At 38.5% G+C, this 15180-nt stretch overlaps 1 protein-coding gene across 1 annotated transcript; it reads right to left on the bottom strand.

Annotated features, from left to right (window-relative positions):
- Nucleotides 1-1673: 1673 nt before the first annotated feature.
- Nucleotides 1674-2477, bottom strand: LOC145738132 (uncharacterized). Its single transcript, XM_081992997.1, has one exon. The coding sequence runs from the start codon at nt 2475-2477 to the stop codon at nt 1674-1676; it is 804 nt and encodes a 267-aa protein (XP_081849123.1).
- Between the last annotated feature and the right edge of the window lie 12703 nt (nt 2478-15180).

The following is a 15180-nucleotide window of genomic DNA, read 5'->3' on the forward strand; positions in this document are numbered from 1 at the left end:
ACAGAGTGGACCTGTTCAGTACGCAAAGTACCGTTGTGCTTGTCAAAGTTGTGAACATGTTTTCAACAATACCATCAGAAGGTAAGATAATTAAATAAATATTATCGCGTTTCTGAATAAAACTACCCGTCTTATTAAACACGCTGGATATTGACTGTCGATGTTTCTAATAAGGAATCAGGGCATTCACTTTAACAAGTTTATTAATAACGAAAACGGCTGTTTTACATTAAAACCAACGAAAAAACTTGTACAAAATCTTTCTGTACCGCCTGCATGCCCCCTTTTTTTTTCTCTTCGAACATACAAAGTTAGGTTAGGTAGACAACTAACTCATCTCTTCTTCTTTTAACAAAAGAGTGGACAAAATCGAATACAAACAAAAGAGTTTCTTACAAACTAAATACAAATTATTATTTCGAAAAAATAAAGAAGTGTCGCGCACTATACAAAATACGTTTGGGCAACTTAGTTAAACGCCCACATCTAGTCCTCTTAATTTTGGGTTCAACCGCCGACATAAAGTCGTCTTCCTGATCACTTAAAGTTTCGGTTGATTCCACCTCTTTTGCATTAGAGATTGACTCTATGATGTTCTCATTTTGCAATCTCATTTGCGAGAATTCCATAGGCTCTCGTCCGCATTCCAAAGGATATAATCTCTGGACTGGCCTCAACAACTGACCTTTGGCCGTCTGCATCTTCACTAGTCGGATTTGACCATCTTTTCCGGGCTTATATATAATAATACTTCGATGACTCTTCCAATGGGCCATTCCATGCATTTGAGGTTGTCACTTCCTATTAGCATCAGTTCTCCGACCTTTATTGAAGTATTACCTCTTCTATCGCCATACAGTTTTAACTGTCCGAGGTACTCGGCCCGAAAACGCGCGCGTAAAGCTTCACGTAATGTTTGTATTTTCCGAATGTTCCGACTCATTGAGACTCTGTCCATCTCATCACAGTCTAGTAACCCACACTCAGTTTGATCACGTAAGAACATTACCGGCGTTAACGCGACTAAATCCTTGGGATCCTCCGACAGGTAGGTCAAAGGCCTTGCGTTCACGACGAATTAGCACTCACATAATAATGTTGAAAGTTCCTCGTAACTTAAACGTGCAGACCCCAACATTTTCTTCAACAATCGTTTAAGAACCGCAATAAGTCTCTCCCAGAATCCACCCCACCATGGTGCACATGGAGGGTTGAACTTCCAAGCGATCCGTTGTACTGCTGTCTCACGCTCAATTATTTTCCAGTTAACAGCAGAATATGCATTATCAGCTCCCACGAAGTTTGTGCCATTGTGACTGTACGTAGTTTTTCGGCCTTCCCCGCCGTGACACAAACCTTCTTAGAACTTGAAAAAAGCTAGAGGTCGACAAGGAGGTGGTAAGTTCCAGGTGAACTGCGCGGTATACTGCGCAAGTGAACAGGCAAATCCAAGCTTTATCGCCGTTCTTCAAGTATAGTGTTTTTGCAAAATCCACCCCTACAACTTCAAACGCAACTGCGTCGCGTACTCTGTCCAATGGTAAAGGCGGCGACTCTACCGACGCACTTTTAGAGTCAAATCTTCTACATACGATGCACTTACGTAACGTAGAACGAATAGTCCTTCTTCCATTTAATAACCAAAATCTCTCTCTCATTATCGATAGCAATCCTTACGTCCCTACGTGGCAAGATCGTAGGTGAATGTCCATGATTAAGCTTCTCGTTAGGGTGCGTTTGGACGGCATCACAATGGGAAAACGATAGCTTTCCGTATCCTGCAGTCTACTAGACACTCTCGACTCAAGTCGCAGTAGGCCCTTGTTATCAAAGAATGGTTTAAGGCTGGAAATTCGTCTGTCTTCTACACCTGAAAAACATTCATGTTGAACTAATTTCAAAACCGATGTTTCAGCAACATTATATTCTTCGGCACTTAGTTCACCCGTTTGTTTACTGTTAGGACGTCTACAGTTGTGCAAAAACCTTAAAATCCATCCAAACATTCTTACAGTCTTCGTGAAACGATAAAAATATCCAAAATGCCAGAAGCTGGACTGTTCAAGATTGCTTAGGGTAGTCACAAGCTTCTTTCTCCTCTCTAGATTGATTTCTTCTTCATTAGCATTATCTGTCGTAGAGGGCCAAGCTAATGGATCTTCATACAACCATGATGGGCCCTCCCACCATCTCAGCTCAAGCAATTCCTTTGGAGAACAGCCTCGTGAAGGCAAATCCGCAGGGTTCAAGGAACCAGGTAAATGACGCCAGTCCTTTGGCGCTGTCAAATCTCTTATTTCCTTCACCCGATTCCAAACGAAAACACCCCATTCTTCTCGCCGCTGAATCCAACTTACAACTGTCGAGGAATCACTCCAAAAATAGGCTGGTATTTTCTGCTCTAAGTTAGCACTCAAACTTGAGTACAGACGGGCTCCTATAGTGGCTGCCAGCAGCTCCAATCTAGGGATTGTCATCTTGGACCCAGACTTTCTTAGGGGGGCCACTCTAGACTTAGAGGCTACTAAAAATACAGATACTTGCCCGTCCCGTACAGTACGCAAAAATATTACACAGGCGTAGGCATCTTTACTTGCGTCACAAAATGTATGTAAACTGTCGTTTTGTGACTCTCCAACTCCCTTTTCCATGACTGTAGTCGCTTCTCTGATAAATTGTTTCACGGACTTTTCATTTCCCAAACTAGTGACACAATTATCTACGTAGAAACTTCGTTTTAGGCGTTCAATCGTCTGCTTCTAATAGTGGGCTGTGTCACCATCAAATTCCTCCATACATCTACTTAGATGGAGGTCCAAAGTAGCCCCAAGTAAAAATGGGCTGCTATTTACGCCAAAAACCACCCGTTGGTGCTGATAAACTATTTCCTGTCCGCTAACATCAATCCATAAAAACTTCAGGAATTTTTGATCTTCTGGGTGGACACTTATTTGCAAAAAGGCCTTTTTTATGTCGGCTACCACCCCCATTTTATTCTCCCTGAAACGCATTAATAGGGCTGGAATCTGCTCAATTAAATTTGGCCCTTTCTCTAAGCAGTCATTCAAGGAGGGCGTGTTCTTTTCATGTGATGAAGCGTCAAACACAGGCCTAATCTTGGTGGTAGCGCTGTTTTCCTTTATCACCGGTCGGGGACGCAGATAATGTCCTACAAAATGGTCAACCATACCTGGATCCAATTGAGTAATAATGCCCTCTTTTGTCCATTCATGAAAAATTTGACCATACTCTTCAAAAAGGTATTCTGACTTCAATTTTCTAACAGCTTAGTTCAGTCTCTTTTGGGCCAACTGATAATTATCGGGCAAGGGGGGGTGATCGTCCCACCATGGCAACCTCACCTCATAGCGTCCCTCGTCGTTGACTTTAACTGTTTGTAAAAAGAGATCCCTCGCTGCTAACGCAGCTTCTTCCTTGGTTTTCTTATCTGAGGGCTCTTTTATACCAATAGTCTCCAGTTCCCATAACTCTGGAAGCAAACAGTTCTTTACTAAAAGGTGTAGAGTAGTTGTAACTGTACTAGAACGTGTCTCTGCACTTTGCGTTTTTCCTACTAGGGTCCAGCCAAAATAAGTTTCTCGAGCAACCAATCCACATTGCAACACTTTTTGCTTTCCTGTAAAGAAACTCCCTAGTATGTCAGCACCTAGTAACAGTTCTATGCGCCCTGACTGAAATTTATCTGAAATTTCGATCCCTAATGAGTGTAATTCACTTTTTAATGGTTCATGCAGCGTTGAACTCAAACTTCCACAGATTACTGCTTGATCCAAAACTTCAAACTCCAGGGAACGGTTCTTTCCAAAAACTGTAACATTATAACAACTGTGTCCCACCACCATTTCAGAGCCACCAAACAAGCAGTGGGCAATTTGTTCAGTTCGCTTAGGCCGGTATTGAAGCTGTGCTGCGGTGTCTCTAAGAATATAGGAACGTTGAGAACCGGAATCAATTAAAGCTCTTACCGTTTTCTGTCCTTGGGGACCCTTCAATGTTAAACTTAAGGTCTGCAAAAATACTTGATCTGGGCATTGAGTGTAGTTGGCCAGGGCAGGCTCTTTTACAACCTCATCATTCTTCAAAACCCTCTCTGCAGCATCAGAAAGCACCTTAGGTCCATGACTCTTTTCAGCCGGAATAGCTGGACACATCAAAACTACATGAGACCTATTACATACTAGACATTTTAAATGTTTTCTGCACTGCTTTGCCTGGTGACCTATCTTCAAACAACGAAAACAACCTCTTTTCTTACTCACTGTTTCCCTTCTTTTCTCCAGACTGATTTGTTGGGCCTTAAAACAGGATTCTAGTAAGCACGTAACAATTCTGGAGATAAACATGATTCAATTAAAGGGAATAACATGGCTGAACATTTATCTGAAGTGATTCCCAATCTTTCTAGAGCTCTTAACTGGGTTTCTAACCTGTCATAGAGTACACAAATATCCATCTTACCTGGTGAAGATGTGTTGGACACTATTAGTTTTAGCAACTCTCTTATATATACCTCAATTTGAAGATCTTCTCGTCCAAACCTATTTTTCATACTCTCAATGATTTTATAGTAATTGTCCCCCATAGCTGGATAACTCTCCACCAGTTGTCTTGCCCTACTTCCAGGCAATGTGGCTTGAAACAGGTACTCTATCTTGTCACTATTATCAATCGAAGGATCATCATGAATCTTGGAAAACTGACCCCAAAATGCTAACCAATCTCTAATACTCCCATCATAATGTTTGAATTCAATTCTTGGCAATTCAAATCTACGTTTACTTACGTTTGAAGGCTGACTAGTAATTGCAGTTGGATTACTTAATTGGGAGATATTCTCCAAAAAACCGTTCAATTTTACTTTAAGTGCGGTAAACTTCCTGAGATATTCATCCCGGCCCTGTACTTCAGCTTCCAACTCCCTCTCATCAGCTTCCTCCAACAAAAGCTCAAAAAACTCACCCTCTACTACTGATAGGGTTTCAAACTTGGCTTGCAGCATGTCCCAGGAAATACGAATGCCATTATCATCTGGACACACTTCACATAGACGAGCCTCAAGTTCATTGGCGGTACGCGTAAAGTTACTGCGTAAAACGGTACGACTTTTCTTCTTACTTTCAACATTAGGTGCCATCTCAAACCCGATACAATATCTCCAGCAGTTCAAATAACAACACAAAAGGAACCCGGTAAAAGTTTGATAGGCCTACACTGTCTCTAGTCACTGGCTGAGCTGTTTTCTTTCCAAGAACATCAGTAAAGCCCCTTATGAACATTAACCATCAACAGTCCTGTCACGGTCGCCACAAATATCGCGTTTCTGAATAAAACTACCCGTCTTATTAAACACGATGGATACTGACTGTCGATGTTTCTAAATAAGGAGTCAGGGCAATTCACTTTAACAAGTTTATTAACAACGAAAACGGCTTTTTACATTAAAGACCATCAAGAAAAGTATATAAAATCTTTTTGTACCGCATGCCTTTTTTCTCTCGAACATACATACAAAGTTACGTTAGGTAGACAACTCATCTCTTCTTCTCTGGACAAAATCGAATACCCAACACCTAGCTTGCTGCGTTCAGACATTAGTTATAAGGGATACTATGGCTGATGCTGCCCCAGGTAAGATTACAAAATTGCATAGATACTACACCATTACTACAAGTTTTTGTAGTCTGAAATTTTTTTAAGGATGGTCAAGTGCCTATTTTAGGATATCGATGATAACCTGGACTGCAGACTATGCGGGGAGGAAATCGAAACGTTTGAACACATCATATGTGAATGTGAAGCACTTGGTCAAAGGCGACAAACAATCTTCGGGAAAACTAAGTTAGTACTGAAAGAGATACAAAGAGCACCAAGCAAGGACCTTCTTCACCTCGTACGGGAAACAGGGATAATGGACTGGTGTAACTAAAGTACCACAAACATGGGGACAGTACAATAAGCCATTAGGCTTACGTGCTATCTGGAGCTGACAGCCGACAGACCCATGGAGAAAGAAAAAAAAAAAAAAAAAAAAAAAAAAAGTGCCTATTTTACAGATCTGCATCTGGTATATGCTGCATAAATCACTACTTTTTCATGTGGATGTCAAAAGTATTTCAGTTTTCATTATTGTTTTATGTTTAACATAATAATCACCATCAGATAGTGTAGTAAACTCCATTGCTGAACCTCAAGCTAATAATATGTATTATACCTAGTCTTTTCTAAAAGCATTGTTAAAGTAATAGCAGTAATAAGGTAGTTTGCTGTGAGTTTAACTAATAAGTCTACTCATATGAGACAATATTTACCTATCTAGTAGTATGATTGTAAAGCAAACATCTTTGTGCAGCTGCAATGTTTTTGTTTAAAGAAATAAGCCAATACTAATAAAGCTGAACTTTTAGATATTTTGATAATTTGAGCTTACCACTTTATATAAATACTTTATCAGAAGGAAAGTAATACCTCCACTCAGTGGAGGTAGACTTCAACTTGTTCAATGTAACGAATCATCCATTGGTTTTAAGTTAAAAATAACCAAAGTATAAATGTAAGTAAGACTAAATTTAGTGTATTTGGGAGAAAACAGAGAGTTAGTAATATAAATGTGGACAACATATACATTGAAATGAAGGGAAGTAGAAAAACCTATGAAAAAAAAAAGTATCTTGGAGTAATTTTCGATCCAAATCTAAATTTCTGAGTACACGCGGATTATGTTCAATAAAATCAATATCAATATTCAAAGAAAATTAATTTTATTTCAAGAGTGGGACACCATTTGGTTGTTTATACTAGGTTGATGTTGTATAATAGTATTGCGTCGCCGCATCTGCAGTTCTGCTCGACACTTCTCTGTAGCCTACCCGACTACAAAGTACGTGAGTTTAAAGTGGTTCAAAACAGAGCAATGAGAACAATTTTGAAATGCATTAGGTACACTTCCATACACGCAATGCAGACAACCCTCAACCCTGTAGAACAAAAAATATCGTTTGATACCCATGTATTTGTGTACAAACTAAAGAATGAAATATTGCCTGATTAAATTTGTAAAAAGATAGAAATTTTTTCTGATGTACATAATTATAATACAAGACATTGTAAAGATTTCATAATTAGTAGAAAATGTGAATCAAATTTAGGTTTTAATTCATTATTGCATAAGGGACTTCTTCGATTTAATTGGTTGCCAGTCAATATAAAGGAATCGCTTAATGTACAACTATTTAAAATAGAACTGCGAAAACCCATTCGAGAAAAAATGTATATGTAATTTGCCAGTGATTTGCTTGTTGGTTAATTTTTGGAACATGTGTGCATTGTATTGTTTTGTTTTTCATGTAGCATTATCGCTAAATATATACTATTATTATATTAATACTGTGCACCCGAGCACCCACTGTGACGTCACGCGAGGTAGCGTTTCGAGGAAACAGGTTTTGCTGATAGGGCCGCTCTCTTGGGGTGCGTTCACGGTTTTACCTATGTTTTACCCGGGGAGGTAAAGATTATCGGACATTAGTTATACGAAGTTTACCCGACAAGTGACAACTATGAACGATAATTTTTTACCGCCTAGAATGAAACGTTCAAATTCAAATATTTTATGGTTATGTTATGTTGGAAATGTTTTGATTTTTGAAGATATCAAAGAATGTCTTTTTGAGTAATTTGTTTCTATACTAAATATTGCAAAACTTTGTTTCAACAGTTATATTATGGATCCTGCTATATGTTTTTTTAAAGAAAATATAGAAGATGAAATTTCAACATCATCTGATTCTGATGAAGAAATATCTATTCAGGTTTGCACTGTAGCTTGCAATGCTTATACAAAGGCATTGGCTAGTGAAAAAGCTTCAATTGAGCATACTGATAAATATATAAGTGTGACAATTGAAAACTTTAGTGATCAAGCATTTCAACAAAACTTTAGAATTACTAGAGAAGCTTTTTACTGGTTGGAAAAAAAATTAACAGACTCACTAAAGAATAAGTCTTATGGACCTGACCGTTTGGAGACTAAAAAACAAATTTTACCAGTCATTTGGATATTAAGTACACCAGACAGTTACAGGTAAGTTACTAGGACAGTAGGTATAGTGCAAAAAATATACTAATCATATTACAGATCTATTGCTAGTAGGTTTGAAATGTCTAAATCCACTTTACATAAATGTTTTGAAAGGGTCATTCAAGCATTAGTGGAGATAGCTCCAGAAATTATCAAATGGCCTAATTCTAATGAAAGGCAAGTTATTAAAGATGATTTCTTTAAATGGGGAAAAATTCCAGGAGTAGTAGGTGCTATCGATGGCACTTATATCCCTATAAAGGCTCCCCAAGAAAACCCAGAAGTTTATATAAACAGAAAGTGTTTTCATGCAATCACAATGCAAGCTATTTGTGATCACAACAGGGCTTTTCGAGATGTTTTTGTTGGCTTTCCAAGCTCAGTTGGTGATTTACGAATTTTTAGAAATTCTGATATATATAGAAACATATCATTGAATGTTGAGGAGCATTTTGGCGCAAATGAATTTATTATTGGTGACAAAGCCTATCCACTTTTGACATGGTGTATACCACCATATATCGATCGGGGAAATCTTACCAGAAAAGAAACAAACTTCAATAACAAACATGCAAAGACCCGACAAGTAGTAGAAAGAGCATTTGCTCTTCTGTTTGGACGATTCAGGCGCCTAAAATATCTAGATATGGCAAAAACAAAACTGGTACCTAATGTTGTATTGGCAGCTTCTGTGTTGCATAATATTTGTTTGATGTTTAATGATAACTGTGCCGGTATATTTGAAGAAACATCTGGTGTTGGACAGGTATACCAACCTATGGAGAACCCTGAAAACATACTCAGAAATGAGCCATTGTGCAGAGGAGCTGTAGATTTAAGAAATAGTATTACAAATGGTTTAGAGATTTAACTTAGTTTTCAATCAGTTCATTTGAATAATGCCTATTTTTACACCTAAAATGTATGTTAATTATGTATGTAGTTTCCACAGGCTTTTAAACTGAATGCTCATTTAATGTTAAAATGTTTAATAAATAAAATTTCAAGCATAACATGTAAATAAGTATTTTTTTATTTTTCCTTAATAATTACTAATGAACACAAATTAAACAAGTATCTCTAAAACACAGGTACAAGGTGCAACAAAAAAAACATATTCTATCACACATTCTTAACATAACGCATGACTAATTCTTTTTGGTTTATTGTCTGCTGCACTAATAAAACTAGAAATACATTATTTAATAATAAGATGATATAACACAAAGAACACTGGTCCATTATGAATATTTTTCATATTAAACACAAACTACCTACTAGTTTTTACTGTCTTTTAAAAACTTTATATATTCTTTAAATGCATCTGTTGCTTCTGCTTTTTGTTGAAGTGCTTCTCTATGTCTTATCTGCTTGTTTTCTTCTCTTTCTTTCAAGTCTTCTCTTAGTCTTTTAATTTCCTCAGACATTTTCTCCACTTCTTTGGCAAGTTGAGTTTTTTTAGTTTTTTTCTCTTTCTTTCCTCTAATTTTACTTGGTCTTGTTATCCCATCTTGCTCTGTTGCTGGACTACTTGATGAGATTGGTTCAGTTACCTCAAAAACCTTTTCTCCTAACTGTATCTCTTCATTTATTGGTGATGTTATGTCTTCTTCCATTAGCAAATCATCATTTGTTACTTTTCCATCATTTATTATTACCCTTGAAGTAGAGGCTATTGTTATTGGTGAAATGTTGGGTTCTGAAGCAAATATACTATCCAACTCTTCAAAGAATTCGAATAATACACTATTTTGACCACTTGCTCTAATGGACATGTTGTCTTTTTTTTTTTTGTGTATTTACTTTTTAAATATTTAAATTTATTTTTACACTGTTCTGCAGAGTAATTTTTTATTTTGTCAGATATTAGTTTCCAAACCTTGTCATTACGGATGGTTGTTGACTTAAAAAGACTTTTATGTTCTTTGTACAGTGATATAAGTCTTATTGTATCACTTCTTGTCCAAAGTTTTTTTTCAGTATCAGAAAGTGTTCCCAAAGTACTTGTTTCTTCACACTAAAAGTGCAAAAAATCATCAGTCTTAAATTATACCTATGTACCAGAGAATACTAATTGTTATTTGTACTTACATTTTTATTGATATCTGAAGTTAATATTGTATCCAGTTCGAGAGGACATTGTACAGTGCCAAACACTTCTTCTACTATATGCTTTGGAACATATAATAAAGCACTGTCTGTAAATAACAAACATATTAGGTTTGCCTATTATTTTATATTGATTCAATTAATTTGATAGGTATAAACGTCGTGTATTTATCAATGTACTTGGAGAAAAATTCTATTTACCTACCTGCAATCTGAGACACCAACAAGCTTTGTTGGTCTTCACTAAAAATTGGACGTCCATGTTCGTCGACCACAAGATTGTGGGTATGTGTATTTATAGAAATTTCCATTTTATTTTGTATGAAAACTGAAAAGTACTAAGTAGTTGTAGATTCCGTACCTTTTTTATAATTCAAATTAATTCTAACCTTACAAATATTTTTTTTACACAACAAATTTTAAATGTCGTTTAATTTGTCAACATGCCGGGCATGATTTACCGCAGTTTTTCTTGAGGTAAAAAGTTAATTACCGCGACGAAATTTACCCAAGACTGAGAACGGTTTTCACCCTTCCCGAACACAACCGTGAACGACTAAACACTCGTTAAAGTTACCCGGCATGTGCCGGAAGATCGTTTGGGTAAAACCGTGAACGCACCCCAGTGGTTTTATTCGTTCGTTCACCGGGAACAATACATCACATTTTTGGCGACGAGGATGGGATCCCCTGTAGGCAACTCCCAGTGAAGTTAATACACGAAACCGTTTTACACCCGTTTAGACTGTCCAGTGCCAGTTCGCGGACTCTCTAAGTGAAATTTACAGAAGACCTATTCAGACTATAAGATTACGCTTGGAAATATCGAACACTTTAATACCAGCGACCCATCGGGGTGGGAGGCTTATCAAGAGCGCGTCGAGTTCTTCTTGGTAGCCAACAACATTACAGATGATGACAAGAAAAAGGCGGTGTTCCTAAGCCTTTGTGGCCCTTCGGCTTATGAAATTCTGCGATCGCTTATCGCCCCGGTGAAAGTCAAGGACAAGCATTATGACGAAATTATACAGATTCTCAGCAATCATTTTGCACCCAGAACATCCGAGATCGTGAATCGTTTCAGATTCTATAGGCGGGATCAGCAACCAGGTGAGAGTTTTTCTATCTTCCTCAAAGAATTGCGACAATTAGCCGAGAAGTGTGGGTTTGATGCCGCTTTGGATACCATGCTTCGGGACCGTATTGTCTGCGGAATTCGTGACAAAGCTCTTCAGCGCCGCCTATTAGCAGAGGACAAAATTACGTTGAAGCGAGCTCAAGAAATGTGCTTAGCTCAAGAGGTAGCAGCACGTAGCGTGGCAATCATACAACAAGAGACGGCAACAGCGTCAAACGTCAATAGGATTGACAATCGAACAGACGGATTTTCAAAACACAAACAAAAATCTGTTTTGAATGTAAACAAATCCAAATGGAAGTGTTACAGATGCGACAATGAACATTCAGCTGAAACGTGCGTGTACAAAACAGCCAGGTGTCGTTACTGTGAAAAGGAGGGACATATAGAACGTGCTTGTTTAAGGAAAAAGAAACAACTGGAAACCAGAAGATCAGTGAATATTGTTGAAGAGTGCGAGGACAATGCAAGCGCGGATAATAGCTTTATGTTAGAGATGGAGAGTCAAGAGCAGCTGGACTTTGAACCATCTATAAAGAATCTGCAAACCCACAAGGCTGCAGGGAAATTTACGATCACAGTAAAGTTAAACAACAAACCGCATACCATGGAGGTGGATTCAGGTGCAGCATTTAGTGTCATTGGCCAATTTGATTTCCAAAGGCTATTTTCGGGACAGGCGCCCATTATCAAGCCAACCAGGGTCACACTTAAGGACTACCAGAATACTGTTATATCAACTATCGGTGAGTGCATGGTTTCAGTTCAGTTTGGCTCCAAGCACGCCCTTTTGCCACTGGTCATTCTGGAAGACGAACGGAGTAGTTTGGTTGGACGGAATTGGTTTGCGCCTCTGGGTTTATGTATAGCAGGTTTGCATCAAATTTCAAATACTGTTGACTACGTTATGGAGTTTTCAGAAGTTTTTGAGCCCAAATTGGGTGTTTACAAGGGACCACCAGTGTCTTTTGATTTGGACCCTTCCGTGAAGCCAATTGCTTTGAAAGCTAGGAAGGTTCCGTTTGCATTGAAGAACAGGATTGACAAAGAGCTTGACAGACTTATTGACGAGGGAGTATTGGAACCAGTAGCTTATCCAAGGTGGTGCACGCCCATTGTTGTAGTAGTGAAAGGTGATGGTCAAGTACGTCTTTGTGGAGATTACAGAAGCACTATAAATCGTGCTCTGCGGGCAAATACATACCCAGTTCCTCGGATACAGGATATTTTGGCCATTTTAGCTGGAGGAACAGTTTTTGCTAAGCTGGACATGGCCCAAGCTTACTTACAGCTGAGTGTGGATCAAGAAGCAGCTGAGGCGCAAACAATTATAACCCACCGGCGCGCTTTCCAGTGCAAAAGGCTACAATTTGGTGTTTCAACAGCACCTGAAATTTTCCAAAGGTTTATGGATTTACTACTTACAGGAATTCAGGGTGTTTTTCCATATTACGATGACATCCTGATAGTGGGACATTCTACCACCGACTTAGACTGGAAGATGCGCGCAGTTCCTTCCCGTTTCAAAGAATGCGGACTTCACCTTCGTAAAGATAAATGTATCTTTCAAACCTCAAGAATAATTTTTTTAGGTTTTGAAATCAGTGATTCAGGCATAAGTCCTAACAAAGACAAAGTAGCAGCGATCGTAAAGGCGCCCCCTCCAAGGAACAAAACAGAACTTCAAGCTTTCCTAGGTTTGGTAAACTTTTATCACGTATTTTTGAAGGATAAGGCTTCTTTTGCTGAACCTCTTCATAAACTATTGCATAAAGACATGCAATTCAAGTGGGGTTTAGAGGAAAACACTGCCTTTAAACAAATTAAAGACATTTTAGCCAGGGAACCGGTGCTGGGTCACTATGACGAATCGGAGATGCTAATTTTGACATGCGATGCAAGTCCATATGGAGTGGGATGTATTTTGAACCCAATGACCAGGGACTGGAAATGCCAATAGCCTATCATAGTAGGACTCTGTCATCAGCAGAAAGGAATTTTGCACAATTGGATAAAGAAGCTTTAGCTATAATTGTAGGTATGAGGAAATTTCATGATTACGTGTATGGACGCCATGTGATCATTCGCACGGATCATAAGCCTCTTTTAGGGATTTTGCAGTCCAGTAAAGGGATTCCTGAAATTTTGTCACCCAGGATGTTCAGATGGACACTTATTTTAAGCGCTTATGATTATAACTTACAATACGTGCCAGGGAAGAAAATTAGCAATGCTGACGCTTTAAGCAGACTACCTGTAGAGGGTACAGTACAAGAACCTCCAGTTTGCGGTGACGTCCTGATGTTAGAAGACCCTCCCGAAAAGATGTTCACTGCAAAGGAAGTGGCTTCTGAGACTAGGAAAGATCCAACTCTGGCCCAAATCTTGCAATGGGTTCAGAAAGGTTGGCCAGATAAAAACAAGAAACTTTTACCCCAATTTTTACCATACTCTATGAGAAGAAACGAGATATCGTGCTACCGAGATTGTCTTTTATGGAGCACTAGGGTGATAATTCCACCAGGGGGGAGGAAAATAGTCCTAAAAGTTCTTCACTCTGCGCATCCAGGGATTGTGAAAATGAAGAGCCTCGCTCGTTCTTACGTGTGGTGGCCTAATTTAGATAAAGACATCGAGGAACTCGTGAGCACTTGCTCAGACTGTCAGGAAAACCGTAAAATGCCGAACAAAGCTCCAGTACATCCTTGGGAGTGGGCACGGGCACCTTGGTCGAGCAGTTAACATGGACCTCATAACAGCATTCAGCCACGTGGATGATGTTATTAATGCTTTGCAATTTTTGAGAAATAAAGTTGACGAAGAGTACTTTCCCTTCATCTGTATGAAGACGCAACACTCCTTCGGATATATGCACGTACTACAGAATAAATTTATTCACCCCATTTCTAGAGCACACAATTCAACAATTAATAGAGAGATTTGCGAAACACCCTGAAGTAGTGAAAATGGTGTGGTTTAGTTTTTTGTTCATCAATCCCAAAACTCTGACCAGTTTCGCCGTATAACGGCTCATCAGAGAGACTATAGGGCTTGATTACCAAAGAACAAAACCTTCATTCCAGTATAGTCAACTGGATGCCAGAAATGAGAGTGTTGTGCAACATCTGTACTCAACTCTATGAGTCAGAAAGTACAGATGGCGTTCCCAAATCTAGGAACAGCCCCATTAATGCCGCATAATTCGGTAAACACCGATGTTAAAGTGGACAATGAAATTATTGTTTAGTATATGATAAGTCGTTTTGCCAGTGAACAGATGACAGTGAAGATGTCAGTAGTCGGAAAATAAAAGTATGATGTGATGTTTTAGTAAAAAGTTTTTTTTATAAGTTTCAATAACGTTCTCTTTTCATTAAAGTATTATTATAAAGTTGTGTTGTGTTATTCAATTCAATCACTGCCCATTGTGCAAGAATCCTAATTATTAAATAAAATGAAAATATTCTAACAAATTCCCTTTAATCTCTGTATGTTACTTCCCATTTAGCTGAACGGTAAGTACAGCAGGTATTTACTTCACGGTTTGTTAGCCCTAGCTAGAAAATAGACAGGAACTAGTCCACGATGAGTGACCACGAAACTCGATTAAGGTTACTTTGAAACATAAATTTATGTTTGTGAGAACTTGCGTTAGACCGAATTTTTCATTTTTTGATTACACCTCAGTCACACCCTGTATACTCGGATCCCTGACAACTTTCAAAAATATTATTTAGGTCTTAGAGCCTTTTCACACGGACTACTCAGCAGCGCTGCTAAGTGGCGCCACTCAGAAGCGCGTTTTGACGAAACACTGTTGTCTATGGAGCTATTC

Source organism: Ips typographus, linkage group LG15 (assembly GCF_016097725.1).
Source record: "Ips typographus isolate SLU linkage group LG15, UJ_Ityp_2.0, whole genome shotgun sequence".
Classification (NCBI taxonomy): domain Eukaryota; kingdom Metazoa; phylum Arthropoda; class Insecta; order Coleoptera; family Curculionidae; genus Ips; species Ips typographus.

Excerpts from the sequence above, each read along its gene's own strand:
- LOC145738132 (XM_081992997.1), bottom strand. The coding sequence starts at position 2,477 with ATGACAATCCCTAGATTGGAGCTGCTGGCAGCCACTATAGGAGCCCGT.